This window comes from Accipiter gentilis, chromosome 8, assembly GCF_929443795.1.
Source record: "Accipiter gentilis chromosome 8, bAccGen1.1, whole genome shotgun sequence".
Lineage (NCBI taxonomy): Eukaryota > Metazoa > Chordata > Aves > Accipitriformes > Accipitridae > Astur > Astur gentilis.
Window position 1 is genome coordinate 11,124,896 of NC_064887.1, and position 14,071 is coordinate 11,138,966.

The 14,071-nt window shown below is 37.7% G+C and overlaps 1 protein-coding gene across 8 annotated transcripts in view; it reads right to left on the minus strand.

The window, feature by feature from the left end:
* Positions 1-14,071, minus strand: part of MAST2 (microtubule associated serine/threonine kinase 2) — a 200,720-nt gene that overhangs the window by 62,017 nt on the left and 124,632 nt on the right. For 7 of the 8 annotated variants that reach the window (XM_049807811.1, XM_049807803.1, XM_049807810.1 and 4 more), the window contains 3 exons: positions 10,356-10,447; positions 3,559-3,634; positions 1,080-1,100 (listed from right to left, as the gene is read on the minus strand). In XM_049807811.1, coding sequence (XP_049663768.1) covers positions 1,080-1,100; positions 3,559-3,634; positions 10,356-10,447 — 189 coding nt within the window. The remainder of the gene's footprint in view (positions 1-1,079; positions 1,101-3,558; positions 3,635-10,355; positions 10,448-14,071) is intronic. The other variant, XM_049807804.1, reaches the window with a different exon arrangement.

Genomic DNA, 14,071 nt, shown 5'->3' on the forward strand with positions numbered 1-14,071 from the left:
AGGTGACGTTTTCTTTGACAAGACAATTACATGTAAAAGAACAATCTCAAAAAAATGCAAGAGAAATTAAATTCCTTTCTTAACCCTGAAAAACAACAAATGTCAGCATTACAAAGTTGCTGGATGATGTGGTCAGTGACAGAACACCAAACTTCAATGATCTTCATCAGCTTCTTGTAACATACAGGGGTACTGGAGAAATATTTAGGTCAATGCTTTAACCTCAGTTCGGACCCTCAGTCCCAAAGCAAGACAGTGTGTTCCTGACTTCTCAAACAGTAGACAGGAAAGCACAGGTCACTCATTTTTTTGCAAAAGGAAAGCAAAATAATGAGTTGACTAAATTGTGTATTGAAATTACTTCAGAATTTTCATTTTGACACAGTTAACCGAAAAAATCTTTCTCAATTAGAAAATTACACGACACCTCTTCATGCTTGAGCTATTTTCTGCTGATGCAATCTAGGCAAGCAATGTGCTAAGCAGTCAGGACAATGCGTATCAGCTCTATTCTAGCAGAAGGAAGTGGGACAAGAGTAGAAATCTTCCAAATCAAAAGCAATGGGAAAAAGACTTTAAAAGAAAATTCCTCCTTCGTTTATGCAAAACATTTCAAAATTACTTCAGTGTTTTGTTAATAAACATATTTTTAGAGAGATCTCATGCAATATTTCTTAGGAAAAGATACTTGGAAAGAAATTTTTAGGTCTTTTATTTTATTTATTATAGATTCTTTGCTAGCACAATAAAAACATGCAAACAACAAATTTTGCCTTTTAAATGACATTTTAATTAGTTAATGAAGGAGGTATTTTTATGGCAGCTAAATGCTAGTCAATGAATAGTAGATCAATTTCAAAACAAGAAGGTGCTAGAAGAACAACACATCTTCTCCAGAGCACTACCTGTTTATCGTTTTAAGCCAAAATGCAAAGATTTCCTTTTTTGATTACCAAAGAATAGAAGCTGAATGCCTAAATGGGGTTATTACAGCATGAGCTTGTTAGGGACACAGGCTCAGCTGCACAGAAGCATAGTTCATACACACATACAAACAGCAGCAATACGATACACATTACCTGTCTGCTCTGTGTCCATGGCTGTGTGGAAGAAATTGTACAATGATAATGAGAGAGGGAGAAGTAGAAGATGCACATGTGATTTCTGAAAAAACCCTCATCTTCTGTTACTGGTATTCCGCTAAGATCAGTTTTAGTGAATATGGACATAATTAATCATACATTTCCTTATTCAAACAGGAGGATCCCTGAACATGTTAACTTTGTGGCTATGACACAATCATTGAAAAGGTATCTAGCAAAGGAACTATGATTAATCACCAGTCAAACTAAGGATAATCTTGCAGTATTTTGTAGTGAAATTGGCTTTACAATAAAACAAGTTTTTCAAATGTGTTTCCTACTCTGTCCCAAGAATAAACACACCGCAGGGCTAATATGAAAGAATGGAAACCACAGACAATGTCCAAACAGGATAATAAATGAAGAAATTAAACCAAATATAAAAGGCAGAAAATCAGCAACAAATAATTTCTGTGATGGCAACAGGAGGAAATCAGGTAAGAACCACCTCTTAAGACCCATGCAATGCCCATCAAAAGGGTACAGTGAAATATCCATTTGTCTGGGGTAACAGAGCACCACACTTGCAATTACTTAATACCATCATATAGAAGTTATTCTGATACCACTATGTGATAACCTAATAAATATGTATTGGTACTGCTGGCATAGCTATTCAGGGTGTAATGCAAGTAGAAAATAGAAACAAGTTTCTAAACCAAGCTGGGCTTAAGTGTTCTTTTCAATGAATGACAGAAAAAGTATAGAGAGCAACATGCGTACTGTAAAACAAACCACAGCATTCCATAGGACAGACTTAATCTTTATTTATCTATTACTTTAAAAATTAGATTTAAAAAGTGGAAAATTATGAAAGGGCACTCTTCCAAGTTTTAGTATTAAAACATTTATTTGCTGCTTGAAACTTCAGAAAGGAATGATACTGAAACATCAAGTTGAAACATGATGTTGAAAAATTATGTTAAGTTTTGACAATGGTTTCAGCTCGAACTTTCCTCCTGTGTTCCAGGGTGCAGAGCTCCAGATACTGTGAAAACTGGTAAAAATTCAGTTGACTTCAACAGAACTTATTGAATATACCCAGATCAGGCTCAGATACCTCTTTAAAAATAAAGATGGATGCTGTGAGTCCATTTGAATTGTTTTACCAGCAAGTAAAATACTAATTTTTCCCTCTGAAGCAACAGAAAAATACATATCCAGTCTGTCACATTTCACATGCTGTTATGAAGTTTTTTCTTATGTAAGACCTGAAGACCAAAGTCTACTTCAAACAGTATTCAAGGACACCAGGTCTTCTACCTAATCACCTCAATGCAGAAATGCTCCAGGATTTACCTGCCACTTTATTCTTCTTTGAAGTTTTGAGACATATCCTTTTTCTGACTAGTCACCAAGCTATATCTGTTGTTCTCAGAAAACTTACTTCCTCTCAGGATGATCACACTTTTCCCATTCTCAGATCATTTTTAACACAGATTGGGGTTTTTTCAGCCAAGGCAGAGTTCAGCAAATCCAAAATATATTCCCCACACCTGAGTGTAATAATCCTGCTACTATACCCAAACCCTGCTTTGGATCTCTCTTTTTCTTCTGTTCTTTATTTCTCCACAAAATTTAACTTTCTGTATCATTATCTATTTCTGCCTACCTGCTGGGATACAACATTCAATACACCATTTGTCTGCTTCCCCCAGCTGTCTTTATTCTTTCTATCCTATTCTTTACACTAAATTCATCACTATAGTATCAGATTTCTTTCCACTAGTTTGATATACAGCATAAGCAGCATTTGTCTAGCATTCGCTGCAGGACAGATGATAGGTTCACATTCAGATCTCTCAATGCTGCTCTTCTTCTAGAGGTTCTTGTAGACTTGCAATTTCAATTATCAGTTATTTTCCTCATTAGAGCAATAATGTACTCTTGACACCAATGCCCAAGAGAGCAGAGAAAACTAAAAAGTTGCTACCAGTCAGAATACAGCGAATGAATGCACACACAGTTGTGCACGCTTAATTTTACGTATGTTTACGTCTTTGTGCAGACATAGCAAAGAAGATCAGTACACTTTGAATACACCGCAGTTATTCAGTGAGAAGAACATCTAGGATTACAACTAAGACATGATTATCCTAATCATAACTGGCTTTAATGTCATTATGACTAAATTATTTGTCATATCACATGCCCTACATGTCATCCTTCTGGAAGAACGTTGCCTCCTCCTTAGATAGTACTGACTACTTAATTTAATCTTCTTCTAGGTCTGAAAAGCACCTAATACATTCTGGGTGCTGCCAAGATCTAAACCAAAAAGAATAAAACAAAATAAAATTGGAAACATCAGAGAAAGCAAAACACAATCAAAAAACTTCTAAGACATAGTCCTTTTCTAAATAAAAGCTTATAAACTATTTGCTTGCCAGTCCACAGAGAATAGATCCTGCCTTACCTTCGGGCAGGAACAAAGGAGAAATGAGCAGGTGCATTTGGAGAAAAGTTCCTGGGACTGTCCAAAGGGCTGCTGCCTGTTTGAGAAGTAAAAAAAAAAAAACCACAACAAAAACACAACACCCAAAAACATTTCATTCACATTTGCAACAAACTGAGTAAGTTCCACTGTGCAGAATGACTTTCAACTGCAAGTGGTAGTCACAAATAATTGAAAATATGGAGCTTTGAGTCTTTGCTCATTTAAGCATTAGTTTGCTAAAGAAATGTTCTGATACAGATGTATCAGTATTTTCCCTCCTTTTAAAATCATTTAAGGTGTATGTTTTCTTTCTTACTTTCGGATAAGTAATGTATCACACATACACAATATAGTCTTTTAATATTTTGCAATAATTTATATATACAAGCTTTTCCTAACACTTCTCAACAATAAAACTGAGTTAGAAATGACACTGATGACAGTTTCAGGAATAATATATAGTAAGAAGTATTTCTTCACAATGTACGCCAAGGCTAAACGCAAAATTCACTGAGGGGAAAAAAAGACATGCCAAAGAAACTGCACGTGATAATAAAAGGACTATACACGTGTAAGACGATCAGGCTATAATGTATCAGCATTCACCCTAACTACCACTTTTCTGAAATAATACTTCTACCATGAAAATGAAAGTTTCAGTGAATTTATACAGTGAGGAAAAAAATAACACTTAATTTTCTCTTGGCACAAGAATACTTTCTCTGGGCTTTGTCATGTGATGTATAAGCATATGGTTGGTAAGTGGTATATTGTAATGTATTTTATTTCAAAGTAAAAAGCAACCATTTCATATAAAGCCCTTCTGAAAGCCAGAATCACTTACAGACTAACTGCAGAAACCTTTGAAAGTTATGGATGAATTAGAAGCTTCATGTCAGCGAGTGTGCTTTCTGTTGGGCATATTCTTAAGTGGTTTGCTCTTTCAGATCCTTAATATAAGCATAAAAGAGAAACTATACCTAGTAAACATATGCCAACTGCCATTTCTTTGTGCGCAGACAGTAAAATAACATTAAAATAAGAGCAGGAAAACTAAATAGGTACTGGACAAGCAATACACTGCAAGGTACATAACTGTGCTCATCAGAAATGTTTTCAAATTTAGATCCCATATAAAATGGATTTATTTTATAAGTCATGTTGAAAAGTCAAAGATCAATGATGAACCATCTGCAAAGGACTTGTCTCTGTTTCAGGGGAAGTACTAGGTGCCCAGATCGCCCCCTAAGTCAGCACTGTTTGTGAGGTTACTGTCCCATCCAGCACTATACTGAAGCTTATACTTAAGCTGCATTAATTTCAACCCAATTTATTCATACACCTTAACTGCTACACCGAGCAGAAACGGAATATAAGCACTGTCCTCAGTTGAAGGTAACATTCACTCACATTTCAGCTATACAAATGGTTCACAAAAATCTGCAGTAGCATCTCTCCACAACTTCTTGTGAGCAAGGTGTGTGCACACCTGGCATGCATGCCTGGGCAGGTAGGGAGGAGGAAAGGGAGAACAAGCTGACATCTTCTGGGGTATGAGGATGGCCACAGTGCAGCACAGGCCAGCAAACTCCATCTGGTCTACAAGTCTACGAGGGGAAAAATAGCAGCTGGTTGAGATTAAAGCAGCCCCAGGCTGATCTAACATGTGTCAAGGGGTGATGAGAGAACTGGAGAGGTAAGTGAATTCCAGACCACTCCACAATCTGTTTCATCAAGAGCAAACTAAATTAAAAACAAAGAGTTTGAGCAACAGGTTTGTTTTCCTTTGGCTTGGTTTTCTTTTGTATTGTTAGTTAAGAACTAACAACAAGTTCACAGCGTAATATAACACAACGCAAGCCTTCACTCAAAACTGGATACCATTTAACCCATTCCCAGTATATCCCAAGTGGGAAAGAGCGATCAGAAATCAATAACTAGATGATTTTTGGTGCTTCATTTATTAAGCTTGTACTCATTTTTATTTTTATGGTGACAGTGGAAAAATAGGGACATTATGCTGCTTTTGAATTAAGAGAAGACTGAGTGGTTTGACAGTCTAGATGGCACTGCAAGCTTACAAGAAAGATGGAAGAAGGCTACAATAGCCACAAAGTAAACAACTCCATGGTGCATAAACACACGTGTCCCGGTAGCAGTACATGGCTAGAGTTAGGGTCACCATTTTCATGCTGGCAGAGAGCTGAAGGAGCATTTTAGACCAGGAGGAAATGCAGCAGGAGTGAGGCCTTTCCGTGGTTGTGTACATCTTCTAACAAAGGAAGGAAGGCTGCCAGTTTTGGTGGGAACCCTGGTCTTTGCCCTTCATTTTTCAAGCTTTAATGCTGATGAACCCTACTGTGTCAAGATGATCTTTTTAAACAAAAAGCCCATTGTCCAATGCTGTTATAAGCAAGCAATGAACTGTCATTGCCTTTTTATATCTTCATCAATCTTTTGTAAACTTTCCAGATTATGATCAAAACAGGATTTCAGAATAACTGAGGAAATTGGGTAATGACAGTCTTTAAATTTTGAAATTAAGTACGTGGGCGTTCAAACTCTTCTGAGCCTGCACGATCTGGTATGGAGATACTACTAATTTTTAAGCAACTACTTTTTCAGATTTACATGGCATATTTCCTTCCAGACACTGGAATTTTAATTAGATCCCCTGTGAGTTGCTTCTAGTTTTAAAATGAAAAGCAATTAGTTTTTCTACTCAATTCAAGTCTGGGTGAAGCTTTTAAAACAACAACAGGGAGAAGGGGAATTACTACTTTCCCTAAAATTTCCCAGTACTGCTGCATCTGCTCTAGTTGAAGGAATTTTAATAAGAGAAGCCTTAGTGCAATGGTCTCATTCACCAAGGCTGATCGAAACCCTATTTATTCTGTTAGCAAAGGTAAATTCCCCTGTTGCTTAAGGGTTATAGTTTGCTACTACTGAACCTGAAACAACTCTGTCTCAAGGGAGGCTGTTACACAGAATGATTGCCCATTAGGTAAATCAACACACTTACATGAACGTTAATAATTCAGGCATGAACCTTTACATTTTCCGGACACAGGAAGAAGGATGCAGCCAAAGCATTTGTACATCCGCTATCCTCAAAATACAAAACCAGACCTTACGGGCAATAGGTAGGCAAAAGTCTCAGCTATCATCTACAAACGTGACATTCATCAGATAGGTAGTGAGTCCCAAAATTCACACTAGAACCATTTTGTAAAACCTGCTTCTGAGATTTGTAAAAATAAATAAATACAAAAGACAAAGTTGTTGTGGTCTTCTGTATAGGATATACGAGCGTTATTTGCTGAATATTAACACAAGCAGCTGAAGATCTTATGGCATGCTACAGAATTAGCTGCCTTCCAGCATATGCAAATCTTAAAATGACCAAAAAAGTTTAAGCACCCTTTGTACCGCCTGTCTCGTAGACAGTGAATGCCGTGGTGCTCTCACACGATCAAGGATCACACACGTGAAATGCTGATGAACTGCAGCTTTAATAACCAGGGCAGGATCTAGAGTGGTATGTTACATGCTCTGCCCACTCTAAAAATAATAAATAGAGACCTTAGTAATAGCCATTCTTCTGCCGGAAGGTGGAACTGAACTTTCAGTGTAAAAGCAGAATAATTTAATTCAGTACCACACTGCTGCCTGCGAGCAGCTCCCTCCACCTGCCATTACAGATGGGAGCAGGACAAAGGTCCCAGTCGTGACAAGTGTCTCCACTGGAAGCCAGCGAGCAGCCTGGCTACCTTACAGTTGTGGAAAGTAAATTTTAAAACAGCCTGAACTTCAGTTATCCAGCAGTAAGAACCTGTCTCTTTCCTACTGAATTATAAAGATGATGTTGCAGCTTTGATTGACTTTAAGCTTTTCATTTTAAAATATAATCTAATGGTAACTTAGTAATCAACCTCATGATGTAATCTCTCTGTTATTTTCATTTTTTAAAAACTTAATTCAAAGAAATACAAACAAATGTAAGGAACATATGTGTATATCTTTTTTCCTCTGATTTTGAAAGAAAAATAATTTAGAATAAAGGGCAAATTTTCAAACCTGTTATTCCTAAAACTAAGCATTTCAAGTTTGGGAGAGTAAACAAGCAGAGTGACTTTCCCATGAAGTTAACAAGCCGTAGCTCTCTATCCTAAGATCCCGGCTGATTTTGGAAAACGTTATTTCATATGAAATAACCTGGCATATGAAATTGCCTGGCATCTTATCTGGATGCTGTTTCAGATAGTAAGTGTATCTGCCTGGATCAGTGTTCACTAGGAGGTAGGTTTGCCTGATGGACAGTCAACTGTGCTATACCACACCCACTGACTTTCACATTACATACAGAAGAATAAATCCTGAGGCTAGTGCCATACAGGACTTGACGTCAAGAGTGAACAAAAACAAGTTAGAAAGTGTCCCTGACTTCTCTGCATGCTTGCTGTTCCTTTGATTCATAAGAGAGGTTCAGAATGGGTATCAAGAAGAGCGTGTTCAAGACAAAAGAGGCCAGGGAGCAGCTCCAGCATTTCTTAGCAACTTATCAGTGTATGTGCCTGAACAAACAGATTCATAGATTCTATTCAAATACCAAACAAATATCACAGCCTGTTCTCAAATTCACATCTCATATATGATATTTCTTAAGAAAATATTTGTGACTCTACTCTAAATTTCACCCACTTTTCTCTCTTGAATAAATTATTTTTCCCAGGGAAGACTCCTAAATATAGTACTGGTAGAGAACTTAAATTACAAGTAATTTATCTTCCTATGCTCTACTGGCTACTCTTGGAGGTCACAAAGAATGTCCTTTTAATTAATAGTTCTAAATTCCACATGCAACATCAGAACAAAAAATGGCAATATTCGACAATTATTGCTAAAGAAAGATGGCATACCACTGATTAGTTACTCTTGTTTCTAGAAGACACTCGCATACTTCTAAAAAAAGATAAGCTTGTAAAAGCCTGAGACAGCATCAAAACCACTAAGAGCAATTTTTCATTTTTTAAATAGACAGAGAAAAAAGAAATAAAAAGAAAAGAAAATATAAATGTTTCTATTGTGAACATATCTGCATTTGTTTTCCAAGCAATGATCATGTCAACATCTTGTTGCAATCTGCCAAGCAAGGACATTTCTTTCATATTCTGAGGAGCATCTTTCTCTGTCACTTCAGTTAAATGCTTGTACAGCTAATTTAGAATGTGGTAAATCCAACATATATATCAACTCTAAGAACAAAGTAAAGAGGACAATGTAACTAAGTGGAGAACCTCTACCCAGAAAAATGCCTTGTTGAAACCAAATTTTACAAAGCTATCACTACCATAATCACATACAACACAACTAAGGAGTTTGCAGTGAAAGGGAATTGCCCTATGCAAATTTTTGGCCCTGCATTTTATCTGAGAATCTGAAGCAAAAAGAAAATGGTTTTAATATACCACTTTTAAGATACTGTTAACATTTTAATTTGAAAATCATGGGTCATATTAAAAAACCCACAATGTCATTAAAGTAACATCCTAGCCTTCCATGACTGGCCTTTATAGCACCCCGAGGAAATATGTCAGATTTTTATGAAAACTCAGTTGTTGAGGCTTTTATGGTCATCTCTGAACAATAACTTTGGTCTTCTTTTTCCTTTCAACAGGCTGGATGTCACCTCTCGAAATGCAGTGCTCCAGAAACAGAAGCAGATGGCTCCTTCTAGGTGAGCTACTATGAATTTGCTGTTCTTTCTCAGCATTTCCTTAGTTTGAATCTCCAGAAAGTATTTACAGAACATACTGCCATGTAGGAGGAAGAAAGTCTGACTGTAATGAAAACAACAGTTACTTGTCTTACGTGCAACAGTGATGTGCTTCCAGACAGGCTCCACTGTGGATGATGTGCAACAAATGTTCAAGCTGTTTCATGCTACTGACTGGTGCCCATTAGGGCCATACCTGAAGCCCAACAGTCTTCTCTGGCATTTTGAAATATCAAAAACAACGTAGTCACACATCACCTACCTCCCTCAGCAATAAAAGCATCAAGAAAACATGCTGTTCAGGCAAGCTGTTGAATCTGCATGCGTGACCCTTTCTGAAAATCCGTGGTTACTGTAGGCTGAACAATCACTCTTTCTTTTTCTATAGAAAGAACACCTCCACACACTTCACCTCGATGACTAACAAGCAGTTGCCCATTTGCTCTGAAATGAGCATTTCCTAGTTGCTGCCATGGTAAAACTGGCAGTAATGTAAAAAAAGAAAAGAGTCCTAAACACCTCATGTTGCTCTAAGTAGCAGATAGAGACCGTAAGATGGCACACTGCACAGCTGACAGGCTGCTGGAGGCATACAGCAACAAGCAGGATGTTTCTTCTCATGAGAACTGCAGTTAAATCACTGGCACAAATTAACCATGCCAGGAGACTCAAAACAAGATATTTACTTAGATGTATTTATTTTATTTTACTTTGTTCTCTATCTCAGGTTCCTTTGCAGGACGTAAGAGGACTGAATCCTGCAGAAAGAGTGGAGGATGGATATGGTAGCAAACTAGACAGAGCAGAGCAGATATGGAGATAAAACATTTATTCTGAAACTATCAGGACCCTCTTACAATTTAGAAAAGATGAAAAGCTAAGTCAGAATAAGTTTCAAAGAGCATATTTTGATGTAGAGTATCAGTATGTTCCAACTCACTACAAAGAACACTGACATTGTTCCTAATGATTCCCAGGTAAAGCAGTCCTAGGGAATTACCTGCATGTCCATGAAGAGGGGAATGTGGCCGCGGGAGAGTTGGAGACGTGCTGGATGTTACAATCAAACTCTTTCTGTTGCTTGTCCGACAGCTGAAAGAGAGAGAGATAAATGATAAGGCATGGTCAGATGAACAAAAGCACCTGCAAGCAGATTCTGCAGAATATCTTTCAGCTAGGGAGGAATTTCTCAGTATTTAGGTCAGCGTTTCCTCACTTTCTCAATCTCGGTAGTGACCCTGCAAAGAAATAAACATACAGGGCCGAAAGGCACTTTGTCAGCAACAAGTGTTTTAATACGCTAAAAGCAATATAAAAACTGTATCTCATGCTGCACAGGCCACTAGAGATACCTGACAACACATTCCTGATTTACAAAATATGTGCAAAACATGCTTTACGAATCACACAAAAAGCAGAAAACTGTAAAATACCCCAGAGTGCTTCAGATATTCTTACCAATATCCAACCTAGCAAATAAATCTATTACAATTATTGGCTATTACTATAGTAAACCAGAGCATATTCCTTAGGGCAGAGTTAAAATTATGAAGCAAAGTGTTAGCACGATCCAGCAGATGAGCAGTATTACTAATAAAACTTAAAACCTGAGATTCAAGAATCTTTGCAAACACGTGTGGCAATATCGATAAAAAACTGCAAAGCGAGTTTCAGACAAGCCCCCTGCCGAAGCAACTCCACTCACTGCCATGACTTTGTTCCAGCAAAGAAAGCAATGCTTCTGTATGAGGCTGCTCAGATTTATTTTTTTCCCCACTGGAGTTTCAGAACTTTGCCAAATGAAGAGAATGATGTGTTCCTCCATTTACTTCCCAGCCTGTGCTTGCTAGTAGCAAACATTTAGCTTTAAAGATGACAGAAGTAATTGTAATGGGAAAGAGGAACATTTTTAAATCATGGGAGCTATGAACAAGAGCAACAAGGTATTTAAATCTCTTTCAGATCACCATTTTTCCTGTTGTTTAAACAGCATTAACAGTCCAAGTTCACAGCAAAATCTCACAACCAACCAAGTATTAAAGCTATGTACGTTTCCTCATTGTACCTCTAATTTGCTTTCTAGATGGCAGAAACATTTCTGCTTACTTCAGCAGTTCTTAAAACAGGTAACTAAAATATTGGTCTTGATAAGGGAGTGGGAAAATAGACAGGAGCGGAGAAAGCTGAGCAGAGGCTGAACAAGGAGCTCACTGGCCCAGCTCTGGAAGTGTCCTGTGAAGCTCCACGTTGGGTTACTGCAGGCACATGCAAAGCCTGTTTGCTCGCAGAGCTCCGAATGCTGATGTCCGCCTCGGTCCTTCCTGCACCGGCTGATCTTCTGAAGCTGCCCAACAATAAACACGCTCAGACTGCCAAGAACTACAATTTAATGCAAAACTATTTTGCTGCCACAGGATACAGTGCATCTGACTATTATTATTTGTAAGCTTTTTAATTGCTGTTCTATAGGAAACTAGAGAACTCGATGCAGAAAAAAATACAACTGAACTGCCAACTATAATAAACAGTAATAAAGTTGAAGCACCATTAACTGCTATTCAGGCTCTTTAGTGTACTTAAAGCATTCCTCAAAATTATCCAACTGATTCCATACAATCTCCATTTACAGTCATGTATTATTCAACAACAGTCCATCCAAAAACTGATTGCCATTGTGTACATCATATGGAAAAACTAACAGTCTGATTTTAAGAAGCTTAAAATCTGTTCATGGATTTATTTTTTTTTAATGTTTTCAGTTACTCTATTCCAGTAACTCTTGAAAAAAACAAATACGCAATTGTAACATTAATACCAGGTAATCGTTATGTTTATATTACTAGAAAATCTATCTCATAACACAGAAGTCCTGAGTATTCTAATATAATATATATTACTATGCAAGAAATAAAAAATTCCTGGGTTTGTAATGTAAGAATTTAAGATCTTGCTCAATATAAAACACTAGTGCAATGAGAAAACAGACCCCTATCCTCTATGGTCATATCCCTTTGCTAAAAAGAGTTCCTAAAACATACTTTACCACAGCAATGACTGGAGCTGGCTATGGAAACTTGGTATATTTAAATCACAGCATAACAGGGAACATGAACTGTCCCAAACTCAGAGCTTTTTAACTGCTTGCCCATGTTTGCCAAATTGAACCGAGCTTTACAAACCCATTTTCTCTGCCTGTATTTGCGAAGATAAGGAACCAAAAGAGAAAGGGTTAAGTGGCTGGAGAACAAGCACAGCTGAGACCCCTTAAAATAGGTCAGATTTACACTAGTGTACCCAGAGGAGGGAATAGCTTGGAGTGAAAGCCTAGCCCCAAGTGAGGAATAAAACATTATTCTCTTTACGCCCTCAAAACTGAATAACTTTCCATTTCCCTGGATCTTTAATCTGGGAAGGGGGAACACCATTTAGGCCTGTTTAGCCACTTCTATGAACCATGTGTGTTGGCAATAAGACAAAGCTTAAACACAGAGGCTAAAACCAGAATTTCTGATTTCTTGAATCCATGTTATATGATGAGAAAAATATACAGACAAATACAATCATACTCTCTACTGGTTGAAGAAAGCTCTCTGGATATATACACAAAACTTCTAATAGGTCTTGGAATCCCAGAGAAACTACAGAAAAAAAGTGATGAAGATCTGGTAGTCACAAAATTACAAAAAAGGGGGGAAGGGAAGAGGTAACATGAAGCCTTCAGTTGGGCGACCTGCCCCAAGAAGTCACTACAACAGCATTTGAGTACCTCCTAAAGAAGAAGGGCTAAATATGAAAAAAACACAGCTGGCTTTAACCAGGGCTTTGTGCCAAAGAAATTCAAACAAGTCAACTTAAGTGTTGGCAGTAACAGTTCAAATGAAGAAAAAATTATTTCCTAGAAGATGCACTTTAGCCAGACAGACGGTACTGGCTCAATACTGAGCTACAAGGCCAATGATGATGACAGACCATATTATTAATCCTTTAAATTGCATTAATTATTGTTTGTTACTGATCACAAATTCTCCAAACCATACTATATGTTTCCTTGCCCTAAGAATAATTCAATCTACGTAAGACAACCAGAGTAGAAGGAGAAAGTAGAAACGGAAAAGGCTACCTATATATCTCTGAGTATTTTAACTAGAAAAAAATAAAGTTCTTAACCAGTCCAGTGAGATTCCAAGCATTATTATTTGTTTATAAGCCAAAGTTTTGCTATTTTCATTAAATGCAAGGCGAGCCTTACCCTGACCCTCCTTTCCTCTCACAATTTGGTATGGGTCTTGTTAACCTTTTTTTCTCAGATCCCACTTCATAATTTCAGAGAACAAATACCCTCCAGGTCTTCCAGCTTAGGCAAAACACCATTTTAATAGCGCAGAGTTTCTGCACTGCCCGAAGCTGCAGGGTCGAGCTCCAGCCAGCGGAGTGTTTTGGAGGGCTGTCAACACGCCAATACCCCTGCTGCCACCCCCTGCCCTCCTGTGCCACCGAGGCCCCACACCCACGCTGCCAAACCCACGTCTAGAAACCCATGAGAGCACGAGAGCAACTGGACTTAATTCGGAACACGCACAGCAAAATGGAGAGTTTATATAGAAATATTTGAAACAATGCCTTTGCCATCACTATGGATATAGAGCTTTTACTATTTCTAGACTTAACTGCTCTGCCTGCAGTAAAAATAACATTTGTTACATGTACTGAAGCGTT